General features: G+C 37.1%; 1 protein-coding gene across 1 annotated transcript; it reads right to left on the bottom strand.

Moving 5' to 3' along the window:
• Nucleotides 1–3,484: 3,484 nt before the first annotated feature.
• LOC148039788 (chaperone protein dnaJ 11, chloroplastic-like) lies at nucleotides 3,485–4,513 on the bottom strand. The gene has a single exon (XM_087665612.1). It carries the CDS (start codon nucleotides 4,449–4,451, stop codon nucleotides 3,927–3,929), a length of 525 nt encoding a protein of 174 aa, XP_087521738.1. The 5' UTR covers nucleotides 4,452–4,513; the 3' UTR covers nucleotides 3,485–3,926.
• Nucleotides 4,514–13,937: the final 9,424 nt, after the last annotated feature.

Here is a 13,937-nt window from a genome sequence, read left to right as displayed (position 1 = left end):
GATTTGCATGTTTGAAGTAGATGAAGTATGGCTCGCCATGTGGAGGCTAAACACATCCTTCTTAAAGGACTCTTGCTTTATTAAAAAGGTTAAAATGGCCTAATTTAGAGCAAGTGGTATGCTAAAAAGTCGTTTTGACAAATTGTAGGAGTGTGCTAAGGTTAGCTAAGAGTATCTAAGGCTTTACTTAGAAGGGCATCTATGGTGCTACCTCAAGAGCTTGAAGTTTTCTTCTTCATGTCATAGCTTTGCAACATCATGATGTTGTTCTTATAACATGTTGATGGATGTCCTTAAAGTTTAGGATAGGGTTAGAGTTGACAATACCAAGATCCAATTGCAAGCAAGGTGGGAATTGGATTCGAAACTAGATGGGAGATGGCTCTTCTTCATTGTTTCTTCACACTTTAAAGAATAAGCAAAGGAGGACATGACTCTATGACAAATAATGATGAAGGGGTCACCTACCATGACAATGTGTCACTTGCAAAAGGATTTATGAGACATCTCTAAGCTTCTACTATTCTCTTGGAACCTCTCTAGTAGAGAATCCTATTAGAGGTATGAAGAAGATCTAAAGGAATTTCCATGCCATGTGAGAAGGTAATCTTAGATGATGTTGCATTGTGCATTGGTGGGCCCTTTACAATTGATGATCTTGGTTTTGTAATCAAGAAGATGAAGAAGGGAAAATCCCTTGTATTTTGACAAGATCCCTTTTATGGTCTATGTAGCAATTTGGAATGTATGTGAATAGTTTACATCTAACTTTGCCCATGCATGTAGAAGTTATGGAGCTTTATGAATGAAGGATTCATTAAGCTAGTTCCCAAATCCTTAGATAGGATCTACAAAATGCTTGGTATAAGGTAGTTGCTAAAGCTTTAGACATTCAATTAAATTTTGCTTCCTACAATACATCAAGGGAGATATGGGTTTGTACATGGTCATAAGCTACATGATGCCATTTTGAGTTTTATTACTTTCCATGGATTTAGCAATGGAACGACACGGATAATTTTTTCTAATCAAAATGGGCATTGATATGATAAAGTGTATGATCTCATTAGTTGGAGGTTATTGATGGCAATTATGCATGCCTTGAGCTTTGATAACTAGTTCTACTTCATGGTTGCTACACTCTTCACTAATGCACCAATATCTACTTGTGTAAATGGCTTATTCTCCCACAGCTTTGAGCTCAAGTGTTATTTGAGGCAAGGCTAAACAATTTCCATCTAATGTTTGTCATAGCTATGAACCCCCTACTTAGGATGATTGATTAGAATATAGATAAGGGCTGCTTGGATGGGCTCCCTATCATGGAAGATACATAATTTTGCTCTCAAATTTTTGTGAGTGACAATTCTAATCTTGTTAAGGAAAATAAAGAGAACATTGAATCCTTTCCGAAAATTCAAGATTTGTTTGCCACCATCTTTCTTTTGGTTATGATCAAAGGAAGGAATCATGGGATATGATGATTCTCCTCCCTAGCTTAAACAATATTGCTTGAAACATCTAAAAATTCGTAACATTTTTAGGTACTTCGGTTGTCCTTTAGGGATACTTGCTATCACAAGTGAAGGTTTCAACACGTTGGCTCCCAAGGTTGATGAGAAAGTTAAGAGATGGAATTCTTTTCCTCTAAGTTTTATTGGCAAGTTGGTGTTTCTCATTAGAATCCTTTCAACCTCGGTCTCTTTTGTGGCAATAGTACTCCTTTATCGTGACTCATTGGCTATACCTTGAGAAGTTTTTGAGGGATTTCTTATAGAATTGTTGGCTCCTTCTCAAAATAGCACTATTTATCCTAGGGGATAGTGTCCCTCTTGAAGAGTAATGGGGGCCTAGGTGAGCCATTGCTCTTTAAAGCTAGAAGATTATCCTAGTGTTCTGGAAACCCCCAACATTGGGTGGTTATTCTTAGAGAGTGTATTTCAAGAGTAAAATGGTTGGAGCAATGTGGCCCAATCTCAATTGGTTAGATAAGCTTTTAACTTTGGAACTAATAATTGGAGTTCCTACATCGAGGGTAGTCAAGCTCTTATAGATCCCTAGATGTTAATGCTTAACAAGCTCAAATGGACTTCTTGCAATGACAAAAAGTAGACATTTCTTTAATCCTGGTCATTTGGAGTGTTTTGGAACTGCTTCCATCTTGTAGTAAATGAACTCAAGCTTTCTAAGACCCTATTTGATGAGGAAAGGTTCTAATGGATTGATATGTGGGATCCAATCAAGGAAGAGTGCAAATCTACCAAGGAAGTTGCTCAACAAACCAATAAGGAGGAGGCAAGATGGTTGGAACAAGTTTTATAGAAGCATCAAGAGAGCTCACCCACTCAACATTTTATGCCACTTGATAGTGTCCTAAAAGACCTCGAAAATTTCAAAGGGAAGGATTCCTTGAAGCTAAAAAATAGGGATGAGTTTGATAATTCATCTAATCACGTGTTTCTTATGGAAAAGGAATACTTGAAGGAACTTTTGGAGACATTCTTGGAGAATATGGAAAAAGAGAATCATTGGACCATGGAAGAGGACATACTTAATCTACTATTGTGGAAGGTTGCATCTAGGAAGCTACCAACAAAGGACAAATAGGTTTAGAACTATCTCCCATTTTTAAGGCTTCATACTATAGGTAGAAGGAAACAATTCCTTTTCTATGCTAGCACTTTAGTGTTGCTAAGACTTTGTAATAAAGTTAAAGTGAGGCTTCACACAACTAGATTTAAGGCACCAATTGGAGTGAAGACTACTCTCTTTGGCAACGAAGGGGCCCTTGATGATGAATCTTTGAAAATATGGAATGTGGTAGCGATAAAAGAGTTTGTGCAAGCATAGAAATAAGGTATTGACAGAGGAGAGAAAATGTGGTGATGATGTTCTATTTAGAACTTATGAGCAAAATATTTTAGGCATCTTGAAGGACCTTTTTGGGAAAAGTTGTATTCAAGGTACCCTTTAGGCTTCTCTCTAAAGTTAGAGCTCAAAGCATTTTGGTTTCATCCATTGAAATCACTTTGATGTTGTATGCACAATCTTATTTCATATCACATTTTTAAACAAGCATTTTTTATTTTACCATGAAGTCTATTCTCAATAGGGGAGATGTGAATATTTCACCTCATCGATTGATAAAAATATTGGTTCAAGTGTCTTTTTTGAAAAACTAGTGTGTAAATGGCCTTTGAGTGGATAAGATCTACTATTTTAAGTAGGGGTAGTTCGTCTATAAACATTTACACATGGAAAGCATCCATAGCGTGGACAATAGCTTTGAGCTAACAAACTCCATAATACTTTTTTTTGAGAGAGGGATGGGACTTGCATTGTGTACGAAAAACTTTTTCCCCAACCAATGGAAAAAAAGGAAGAGATTAAGATATAATTAATGTTTGGGTTAAAAACTATAGCATTAACCGATTTTAAGGTGTTGTCACATGCACTACTTGCTTTACTTTTTGGATGTGTAAGAAGTGATTTGAATTTGGCAGCATTCTCGTATATATTAAAAGGGCTAACTTGCCAGATATTGGAAAAGTCTAGTTGTGACTTGTGTGTGGCATCATGACCATTATAACTAGAAACGCCCCGAAAATAATGGGTTTTCATCAAAACAAAGCCGGTTTTTAAAAAATCCAACCGGGGAAAAATACAGGAAAGGCTGGTTTTTTGTGAACAGTGGGGCGGAAATCACTTGTTCAAATGGTGGCAAACTCGATACTTTTCCGAAAGAAGGTCGAGACTCGGTGCCCAGAAAAACCAGCGCCAGTTCCCTACGAAGGAAGGCCTTACCCGAAGGGGAAGCGAGCGGGTATTCCTGTGCTGCAGCCGTATTTTGGAAAGAATCGGGATTCAGCCTTCTCCTTCGTGTAGGAACAGAAGCGGAATTGAATCCCACCTCTGATGATTCATCCTCAACACCAGCATTGATCCGTTTCCCAGCTCCTTCCTCGTCCGGACGAGAGGGGGCTTCTTCGCGGAGAGCAATAAGAAGAAGCAGGCCGGTACTGCTTCGTCGACACCGAATTTCCCGATTTGGAGAACCTGGTTTTGAGATTATCTCCGGCTGATTGGAAGGAGTGCTGGAGAGAGAGCTGGAGGTCATAGCGCGCCCTGGTGTGGGGGTCGGAGAGGGCCATGTAGGCGGAGTGGATTTGCAGGAACCTCTGCGTGCATGCCTCCTTATCGGTTAAGGGAGCGGTGTCGGGGTGGTTTTGGAGGGCGAGGCGGCGGAAGGCGGATTTGATGTGGGCGGGGGAGGCGGTTTTGGGGAGGTGGAGGACGTCGTAAAGGGAGGGGGGTGAGGACGTGTTGGCGAACGCGGACGTGGCGGTGGCGGTGGCGGCGGCGGCGGCGGAGGCGGAGGCGGGGGGGTTGATGCAGGGGCAGAAGTGGGAGGAAGGAGTCGAGAGGGCAATCGAATAGAGAGCCGATGCCATGGAGGCAGGTGAGTGTCTGAAAAGGAGCAAAACACAACAATGCCTGTGCGAGGAGCTGATGATGCGAGAGAGATGAATGGCGCCAAGTCGTTTTATAAAAAAACCAGATTCCGCCTTGCGTGCTGCAATACCGTCGGCTCTCCCTCGGTTGTGCCCACAGCAATGACCTATCGCCCAGTTTTCCCGACCCCGCGGCCCGCCCATAAACTTCTCTTTGGGTGGAGCAGTCAGCTTTCCCGACTCCCAGTCTCTCTCGTGCGTAACATTATATATCGAAAGTATATACAAATTATAATATTTCTACGACAATATGAACCGTCAAAAAGCTCTACTTTTACCTTTTGTTCTTTTTGGCACTTTACTCGGAAATTAAGACGTCGCCATTGGGGTTGTAGCTCGAGTGTTTTGAGTGTGTGGGTGTGTGAGTTCAAACCTTGGGCATACCCTTGAGGCATCTTTCAAATTCAAATTCAAGCCTTTCTCCAAAAAAGAAAAGAGAGATTAGGATGCCACTCCAATCGACCAGAGGGTATAATTTATCTCCATGGATTACACATTGCAAATTGCTCATTCAGAAGAACCGAACTAATGATCTCATGGAACTCACACACCTACTGTACCTATTACCACGTGCGATCAACAAAATAGTTATTTTATTTAATAGCGTATATATGATACATGATTACATTTATAGAAGGGGCTTTTTAATCCTATGCGTATATTACACAAGATCTTGTTGCAAGGGAGGGGATGCACGTGTTTCTACTTGTGGCCCCACCAAAGACTTGATCCTTGCAATCTGTGTGCTCATAAACCCTAGCCGCTCGCCTGCAAATTGACCCCTTGCAATCCACTCTTGTCAACCTTGGCCACCCACCCATAAGTTGACCCCCCACAGTCCATGCGTCCATCCCACAATTTGAGACACTCACCCACAGATCAAGGTCAATGCCTCCACACCCTAAGCCCTCCATCATCCAAGCAATGCAATGCAATATGCAAGTGACTCTCTCTCTCTCTCTCTCTCTCTATATATATATATATATATATATATATATATTCAAAATATACATTATAGTTAGATATATTAATGTATTAAAAATAACTTTCTCTCTCACATACATAAAATCAATTTAGATGTAAATAGTTTCTCGATACATCTTACATTAACAATGGTGATTCATCTTTTCGTGCAATTACTACACTTTGTTGTCTCCATCAACTTCATCTTCTATTTATTTATGTTTATGTTTAGTTCATGTTTGCATTTGTATTTTGTTATATAATCTATAATTTGACTTTTTTTTTCTATATATGTTTTTATTTGATTCTTTTTGCTATGTACTTTGTGCATCAGGCATCATACATCACACAGTGTTGAATGTTAAATAGTGGTGATATGCAATGCAAATTGGTCAAGAGATATCCTAACTTGGTTTATGGCTTAATTGTTGTGAATAATTTTAATACTCTTTATTAGTGCATGTTTTCATTTTGTTATCTATGCATTGTGATGTTGTGATTATTTATTGTTTATGGTTTTATATATATATATATATATATATATATATTATATATGCTCATCTTTTTTCTATATTTATTATAATACATCATTCTCTAATATGGTATTTTAAAATATTTTGTAAAGTTTTTTATTGTTGATGATTTGTGATATATATTTAGACTTATGTTTTATTTAATAATTCATCCTTTGCTAATTTGATTTCTAAATATTTTTATTAATGTATATTTTCATATTTGTAATAATAATAATTATTAAAGATTTATAAGCCACCCTTTGCCAATGTAACTTTTTTATATTTCTTTGTTGATATCCATTATTATTATTTTTTCGATGAGGACGTGAAATATTAAAAAGGTAAGTATGTACAATTGGGGATCCTGCCCCTATCTATCAACCACATGACTTATAAGCCTTACAAGGCTACCCTGACTTACAAGCGAGAAACTTATACAACCGAACTTGGTGGAGCTAATCTAATTGGATGAAACGAGGTGAGCTTGTTTGTTCATTTGTCTGAGGCGCACCCTGAGAGCCATTATCAGTATCCAGCATGGCCTTGGTGGCATGAGGGTTACTAGCCATTTGCCCCGTTGTGTATTGTTATTCATGTAATTATTGTGATTATATTATCTTTTATATTTTTCAAGATCTCTCTCTTAGTCTCTCTCTCTTTAAATCTTTATATTTATAACTATATTTATACTTATGTTTAATTTTATAATGCATCCTTCATTAAAATGGTTTTTTTAATGTTTATTGAAATAACTTTTTACGTTTTTTTATTATTGTTAATGATTTATAATCTATAATCTTTATATTTAGACTTATCTTTTATTTTATAAATCATCCTTTAGCGATTTGATTCCTTTAAATTTTTATATATATATATTTTTATTGTTATTATTTATGATTTATAATTTATGCTTCATCAATTTAATTTTATGGAGTTGTTATTAGTATATATTTTTGTTTTTTTATAAATTTTGTGATATATATATATATATATATACATATTCTTTCTCATTGCATCTTAGTTTTTTATGGATTGATTATTTTTAAAACTTTTTTTGGTATGTTTTGAAATATATTCTTTGTTGATATATATTTTTAAATTTTTATTGATAATTTTTTTCTTTATTTTTGTTAGCTTTGTCAATAAAAAGTACATATTTTTATCAAAATATATTGTTTTGATTTAATAATTTTTATTACTAACAATATAAGTTCAATAATTTTATTTTTATATGTTTTAAAAATTTTTAAGTTCTTTTCTGTAATTAAAATTATGATCTATCCTTTGCCAACATAATTTCAAGATTTTAGTTAGTATATGTTTTTATTTGGTTGTATTTGTTGTGCTTATAATATTGTTTATAATTTCAAATAATTTTTTATATTTCTCTCTTTCTCTCTCTCTCATAGAAGTTGTAGAAAATAACACTAATATCTACTTCTCTAATTATTGTTTATATTATTATTTTTAAAATTTTTTAAATATGTTTTGTAATACATCCTTTGTTGATGTAAATTTTTCTACTTTTATTAATATTTTTTTTCTTGTTTACTTTTGTTGCCTTTGTTAACCTAAATTGAATACTTATAAGAGAGGGAAATAAAATAATGAGGATAAAATACCAACTACATTAGCCTATATAAAAGGTGTAAGGGATTGGATTTTTGACCATCAGATTATAATAATAAGTCTCCTTCATCTTCTCTCCCTCTCTCTAGCTTTCATGGCTTCCTTCCTTCCTTTTCTGTCTTTCTCTCTCCTCATCACTCTCTTTCTCTCTCTTATGCTTCTCTTCTTCTCTCTCTTCTACATTCTTCTCTCTCTTCTTTCTCTCTCCCCAGTCCTCTCCTTGATAATTGGTATCAGAGTCATAGGTTCTTGATCCAATTGGCTAACATTCCATTCAATTAGCCTTTTTCAGTCACACAGATTTAAGAGCCACATGTACAGAGGTACAAACATGACATGGAGCAAGAGTGGAGTTACCAAGGATTTATGGACCACAAGAACTGTAGGTCTGGAGCATTAATGGAGTCTTGGACCAAGTTTGGTGGTAGGAAGACTGAAGTTAGCAACTTGTTGGTCATCTCAGGCCATTTTCTGAAGGTATTTCTCTTAAAATAGTGGTAATAGGAGTTAGTGGAGAATATAGTTATTATTACTTTTCAGGGAAAGTCTTTCTCCCTCTTTCTTTTCTGCCAAGCTTCCATGGAGGATATCGTCCCCTTCTTCCTTCCATTTTCTTACAGCAACAAATCATTTGCTTCACACCAAGGGTAAAAGCCAACAGAGCATGTTCATGAGTCTGGTCATCCTAGGAGGCACTAGCCTCAAGACCTTCAGTAGTAGAATTAATGATCAAGACAACACAATCAGCCTGTGAGGTCCCTCTAATCATGTTCTGGATGAAGTCATGGGTTCATAAGCTATTCATTCTTCACCTATTCTTATGCGTATAGCCAGATGAGCTATTGTCATTTCCATTTTCAGAAGTGTGCAGATGTAGGTCCATTTTGTTGCTCAGTGAAAAGATTATACCCTGACCAGGCTTTCCAAGGAGTTCTTGCTTCATCGCCATTGAAGAGAACGATTTCCAAGGCTTGAAAGTTCATGCTTCTGAAGTATGCTTTTGCAACACGAAGATTGTGATCTTCGTGCAAGTTCATGGAGATACATACCATTTTTGAAGTTCACTAGTAGAGACATTGCAACAATGACAAGGAAGAAGAGTTGAGAAGCTAGCATGTGTCGAAGATAGCCGGAAACAGAAAAGGGAGAAATCAGAAAAAGCAACATGTGAAGGACCATTGAAGTTGTTGCTTTTGATGCTTTCCATGTGTCAAGAACGTTAGCTAGGGTTCTCAACAATCCACCTCTCTAAAGTGAGATCATTGTTCCTAGAAGATGAATCGATGTACCAAGCAGCACATAAATGATGCTAGCATGAAGAAGATTAGGCAGTGATTTGATCATACAGTGTCAGGATGGACAGAGGCATTTTGTGGTAGATTGAACATGATTATCCACCAGAGCATTATGGTTTTCCTTGCAACAGAAGAGACAAAACAGCTTGCATGACATCGATCAAGTCGTAATGTAATCTAGCCTGCTTTCAATGTCATATCTCCCTTTACAGATACCATCTTTCAGAACAACAATTGAGCAAGGTGTGGGGTCAGGCCTTCATCCGTAAGACTCTTGCACGTCCGCAAGGAACTTGTGGTGTCATGCTAGCCCTCAGTGGCCTTTGGCTTGTCAAATTCTCTTCTACAATTTTAGCATTGTCTCTAATCTAACTCAAGTTTTTCTACTGAAGAGGTATCCATCAGATTCCATAGTTCAATAAGGGAAATTCCCAGACCTTGAAGCTTTTGAAGCCTTTGTTTCATAGGAATAGATTTGTTGTGGAGCATTGAGAACGCTCTTACATTCTCTCTATTGCTGTTCATATCTCCCACTTGTGGTAGTCTGCAAGCTTCCAAGCATCTCCAATCTTTGGTTGAATGCTCCTAGTCTCCGGTAGATTTGAAACAGACAGAGGTGTCCTCTTAATAATTTTCACATTCAAAATGTATGCTTTTGCTACAATCGCAAGGTTCAGGAGATTGCCAGTGCCTAGACTCTTGTCTTCTCAAATGAAATCGTAGCAAAGATTGTCACTAGGGGCTGAGAGAGAGCTTGTGCTAGAAGCACGAAACACGAAAGGGTATGCATCATTGTTCTAGCCCTAGCTACATCATGATCCTCTTTCTTAGTACTTGCCAGCATCCTACAAGTATCTCCTAATGCAAGTTTTGCAATAGAATATGTTGCACACTCATTATCAACAATTGTGTTCCCATGCATTAATGCACTTGGAAGTGGAGGGATAAGTTGTTGCAGCAATTGTGTGGTTAATCTCAGTTTGAGATAGAAAGAGTGTTACCATAAACATCATAGCCTCCATAATGTTCTAAATCCTAATTTTGGAATCCATGTGAGTTGATACAGCATATGGGGCTGGTTCAGCTTGAGAGATAGTATGGATACTCTGTGCCCCTTCCTGTAGTTTAGTAGAAAAGCTTTCATTATTGATAGAAACAAATGCAGGTCTCACAGAATCCTTGTAATCAACACAGGATTTGTGTTCCTTGAGACAATGATCCAAAACATCTTGGTCGTGTAGACATGCATCTCCCAAGAAACTCTCATTTGTTTTAGAGTTTGATCTTCTTCTTTTTTAGAATGGCAACCTGACACAAAATGAAACGTGATCTTCCCCATTTGAAAAAGGCGAGGAATATTTAGAATGACCTTTATCAGTATCAAGGCTAGCAGGTTCAACATTAGCGTCATCTGCTGTGACAAAATTTTGGGCATGTTTGAAAGAAACTGGTTTGCTATCACTATCTGCATCAGACTCTTTAGAAAACCTAGGCTCCTGAGACATCATGGATGCCAAAAATAGGTCTAGTTTGTGAAAATCATATGTAAAGTCCAAACGTAGTGCTTGATGAGCATGATCACTTCAAACAAGTCATCTTCTTGTGGACTGACAACCCAATCACAAAATTCCATTTTCACTTTCTAGAGAAGAATGTCCTTTCGTAACCTCCTTCAACGGGGAAAGTGGTGCACAATTGACCAATACATTTCTTATAGACTGCTCATAGCCAGTTTCTTGTGTCCCTAACTACATTTAGGGACTGAAAAATGTTAGATGCATGTTCACTGATCATTGTTGTTTGCAAATGTCTATGAAGCAAATGGAGGAGTAATGTATCCTTATGATGGATATGAATCCTTTGTAGTTGTCTGCAATGAAACAACCAATGCTTTGTGTGGAGTTGCAACATTGATACGCATTGGTCTACTTGAACAATACACACCACCTTGATTCTTCAGGGGTAGCAGATTACAGATTTTCCATGTCATTGGTTGAAAGTTACTTTCCACCTAAATACTTGGCTTTTGCTCATTTTCTTGAGAGAGGTCAGTTGTTGTGGTTGGTTCATGCATTGCAGGATTACAGATTTAGAGCACATGTTCATGGTGGTAGCATAACTAAAGTAGAAATCAACTTAGCATAACTAAAGAAGACACAGAAACAATTCTTCCACACTTGATGATGATGATGCCCTCATACTTGCAAGCTCAATGTTGGATTCAGAGAACTTGATAGGTTTTGAATCATTGCTGCTATGATGAAGCATGTGGGAAAACTAGACAGTATACATGGCCAACAACTTGCTAAAGGTTATGAAGGATTGAACTCTCAGTTTCTATTGTGGCTTATCATCATATCATAAGGAGCAAAACCTAGTTCATCGTTTAGAATTGAGCCATTTGTAGGAATGCCAATTGTGTATGTGTTGTCTATTACATGCTAACATGAGTGAGCATGGCATATCATTTACAAAGCTTATTTACATGAGTTGGCATAGGTCTTGGTGTGATTGATGAAAACCATTTGGGATAGCATTTGCTCCAATGTATATACTTTCTTTTGAGCCACAACTATTTGGAATGAAGAGGCTACATTGATGCTAAGGATTTGCATCAGACAGGGATACACTTGAATTTACTCCATTCACTCAAAGCGGCAGAGTCATAGCTTGTTTCTTCATAGCATTGGTATTTGGGTTTTTTCAATTTGAAGTATCTTGGCTAGGAAACATACTGTACAAGTTATGGCAATTGAGATCAAATGCTCAAGCTCTAATGAACAAGGTTGGCTTAAAAAACAGGCTAATATTGATAAACTTGGAGCTTTAATTCATCAGTATATTGCTCTTATGTAGACGAATAGAGAAAAAGGAGCAAGACTTGAATCAAGTATGGATTCTCATCACCCTGATTATTATCAACAACATGATGAGTATTCTCATGGACATTATGTATTCAATGCTTATGCTTATGCCCAACATGTATATGCTGATGGTACACATTATGATCTGCATGCATCTTATGAATATGGACAGCAACAACATGCAAATGAACATGAGCAGTATGCAAGTACAACTGGACAACATGTTAATGCTTATAGATATGATATACCATGTCATAATACAGTGTATCAATATTCTAGTGAACCTCGGAAGCAGAATGGCTATTATGGGCAACATGCTTATACTTATGAGCATCCACCTTTTTAGCAACATAGTCATGATTATACATGTGAACCTTCCTTAATTCAATAGCCTAATTCTTATGGACATGACAATAATGGTCATGCTTATTAGTACTCTTCTAGCTTTGATGAGCAACAAGTTCATAACTACCATGGTATCCTATATCCAAATCAGTTCATACCTCATGATCACCCAAATGTAATGATGAGCTCTTTTCAAGGTGCTAATGATGAAGAAGAGAGCAATGAGAAAGTTGAACAGCAAGAAGGGGATAATGAGCAACATGATCAACAAGAAGATGTACATAGTATAGAAAATCTTGCTGAGATGATGAAGGAAAATCATGCTGAGATGATGAAGGAAATGTGTCAAATGAGAGCCACTATGGACACACTTAATGCCAATCTCTCTAAGTGGTTGGAGATTCAACTGAAGGGAAAAGAGCAAGAAGACCAAGAAGATGTACAAGGAGAAAATAATGAAGAGCAAGATGTACAAGAAGGGAATTGTGGAGAGCAAGATGTACAAGCTCATGACATATTAGCTGAAGAATCACATGAGGCACTCATAGATGTGGATGGTTATGCCAAAGGTTTTAGACTCTTGGAGAAACCTCATGATGACCTTCTTAAGCATAAGTTTACACTTAATCAAGGTTTACAACAACCATTGAATCCATTTGATAATGAGCACTTGATCATGGTTATGATGACTGGTATATATATGATGATGATGATGTAATATATGATTTGGGCATACATGAAGATGAAGATGGCATTATGCTTCCCTATTATCCGAAAGATTATGGATATGATTATGGAATTGATTATGGGGATACTTCCTTGTATCCATTTGATCCGGGTGGATTGGAGTATGTGGTTGATGGCTATTCTCTTCTCTTGGACAATCATTATGACGGAATACCTTTTGATCCAGAAGGTTAATGGATTGCTTGGGATCTCATTTAGACTACCATCCATCTTGCAGGCAATTTCTTTTTTGGTAGAATCTTCTGGCTAAAGATTGGTTATCTATGGCCATATTTTAGTGCAGGGAAGATTACCGACAACTCATTGTTTTACACCAGATTTTACTCTAAACTCTGAACAACCAAACCCAACCTATATGGGCTGAAAGCACTTACCAAGAGCTCCAATTTGATGTGCAGCACACCTTGATCGGAGTTCTCTATAGAAATTTATCTCAGATTTACTACAACAAGGTCTTGTATAGACAACACGCTGTCCACTCCTTGTAGGCTTCATCTTCTTAGAGAAGATGGGTCAATATTTAAATTTTATCATTCCCCAATCATACCTATACATCATACATGATCAATGACCCTTTATACATAAACGATTACCCATCATTCCATTAGATAACCCTTGTAATGTCTGTAGTAGCAGAGTAGTACTCTAGTTTGCTCCTACCCTGTCTTTTTGTAATAAGTGCCCAACTTGTTTTGGAGGGCAAAAAACTTCGGGTGGGGATAGAATGTAAGAGAGGAAAATAAAATAATGAGGATAAAATACCAGCTACACTAGCCGGTATAAAAGGTGTAAGGGACTAGATTTTTGACCATCAGATTATAATAATAATGCTCCTTCATCTTCTGTCCCTCTCTCCAGCTTTCATGGCTTCCTTCCTTCCTTTTTTGTCTTTCTCTCTCTTCTATTAGTCTTTCTCTCTCCTTTTCACTCTCTTTCTCTCTCTTATGCTTCTCTTCTTCTCTCTCATCTCTGCATTCTTGTGTCTCCTCTTTCTCTCTCCCCAGTCCTCTCCTTGACAATACTTTTATAGATATATATTTTTTAATTTCATATTTTTAATTGGATTCA

This window comes from Lygodium microphyllum, chromosome 2 (assembly GCF_053477565.2).
Source record: "Lygodium microphyllum isolate KBCC chromosome 2, Lygodium_microphyllum_v1.1.10, whole genome shotgun sequence".
NCBI lineage: Eukaryota > Viridiplantae > Streptophyta > Polypodiopsida > Schizaeales > Lygodiaceae > Lygodium > Lygodium microphyllum.
This window is presented reverse-complemented; position numbering and strand designations above follow the sequence as displayed.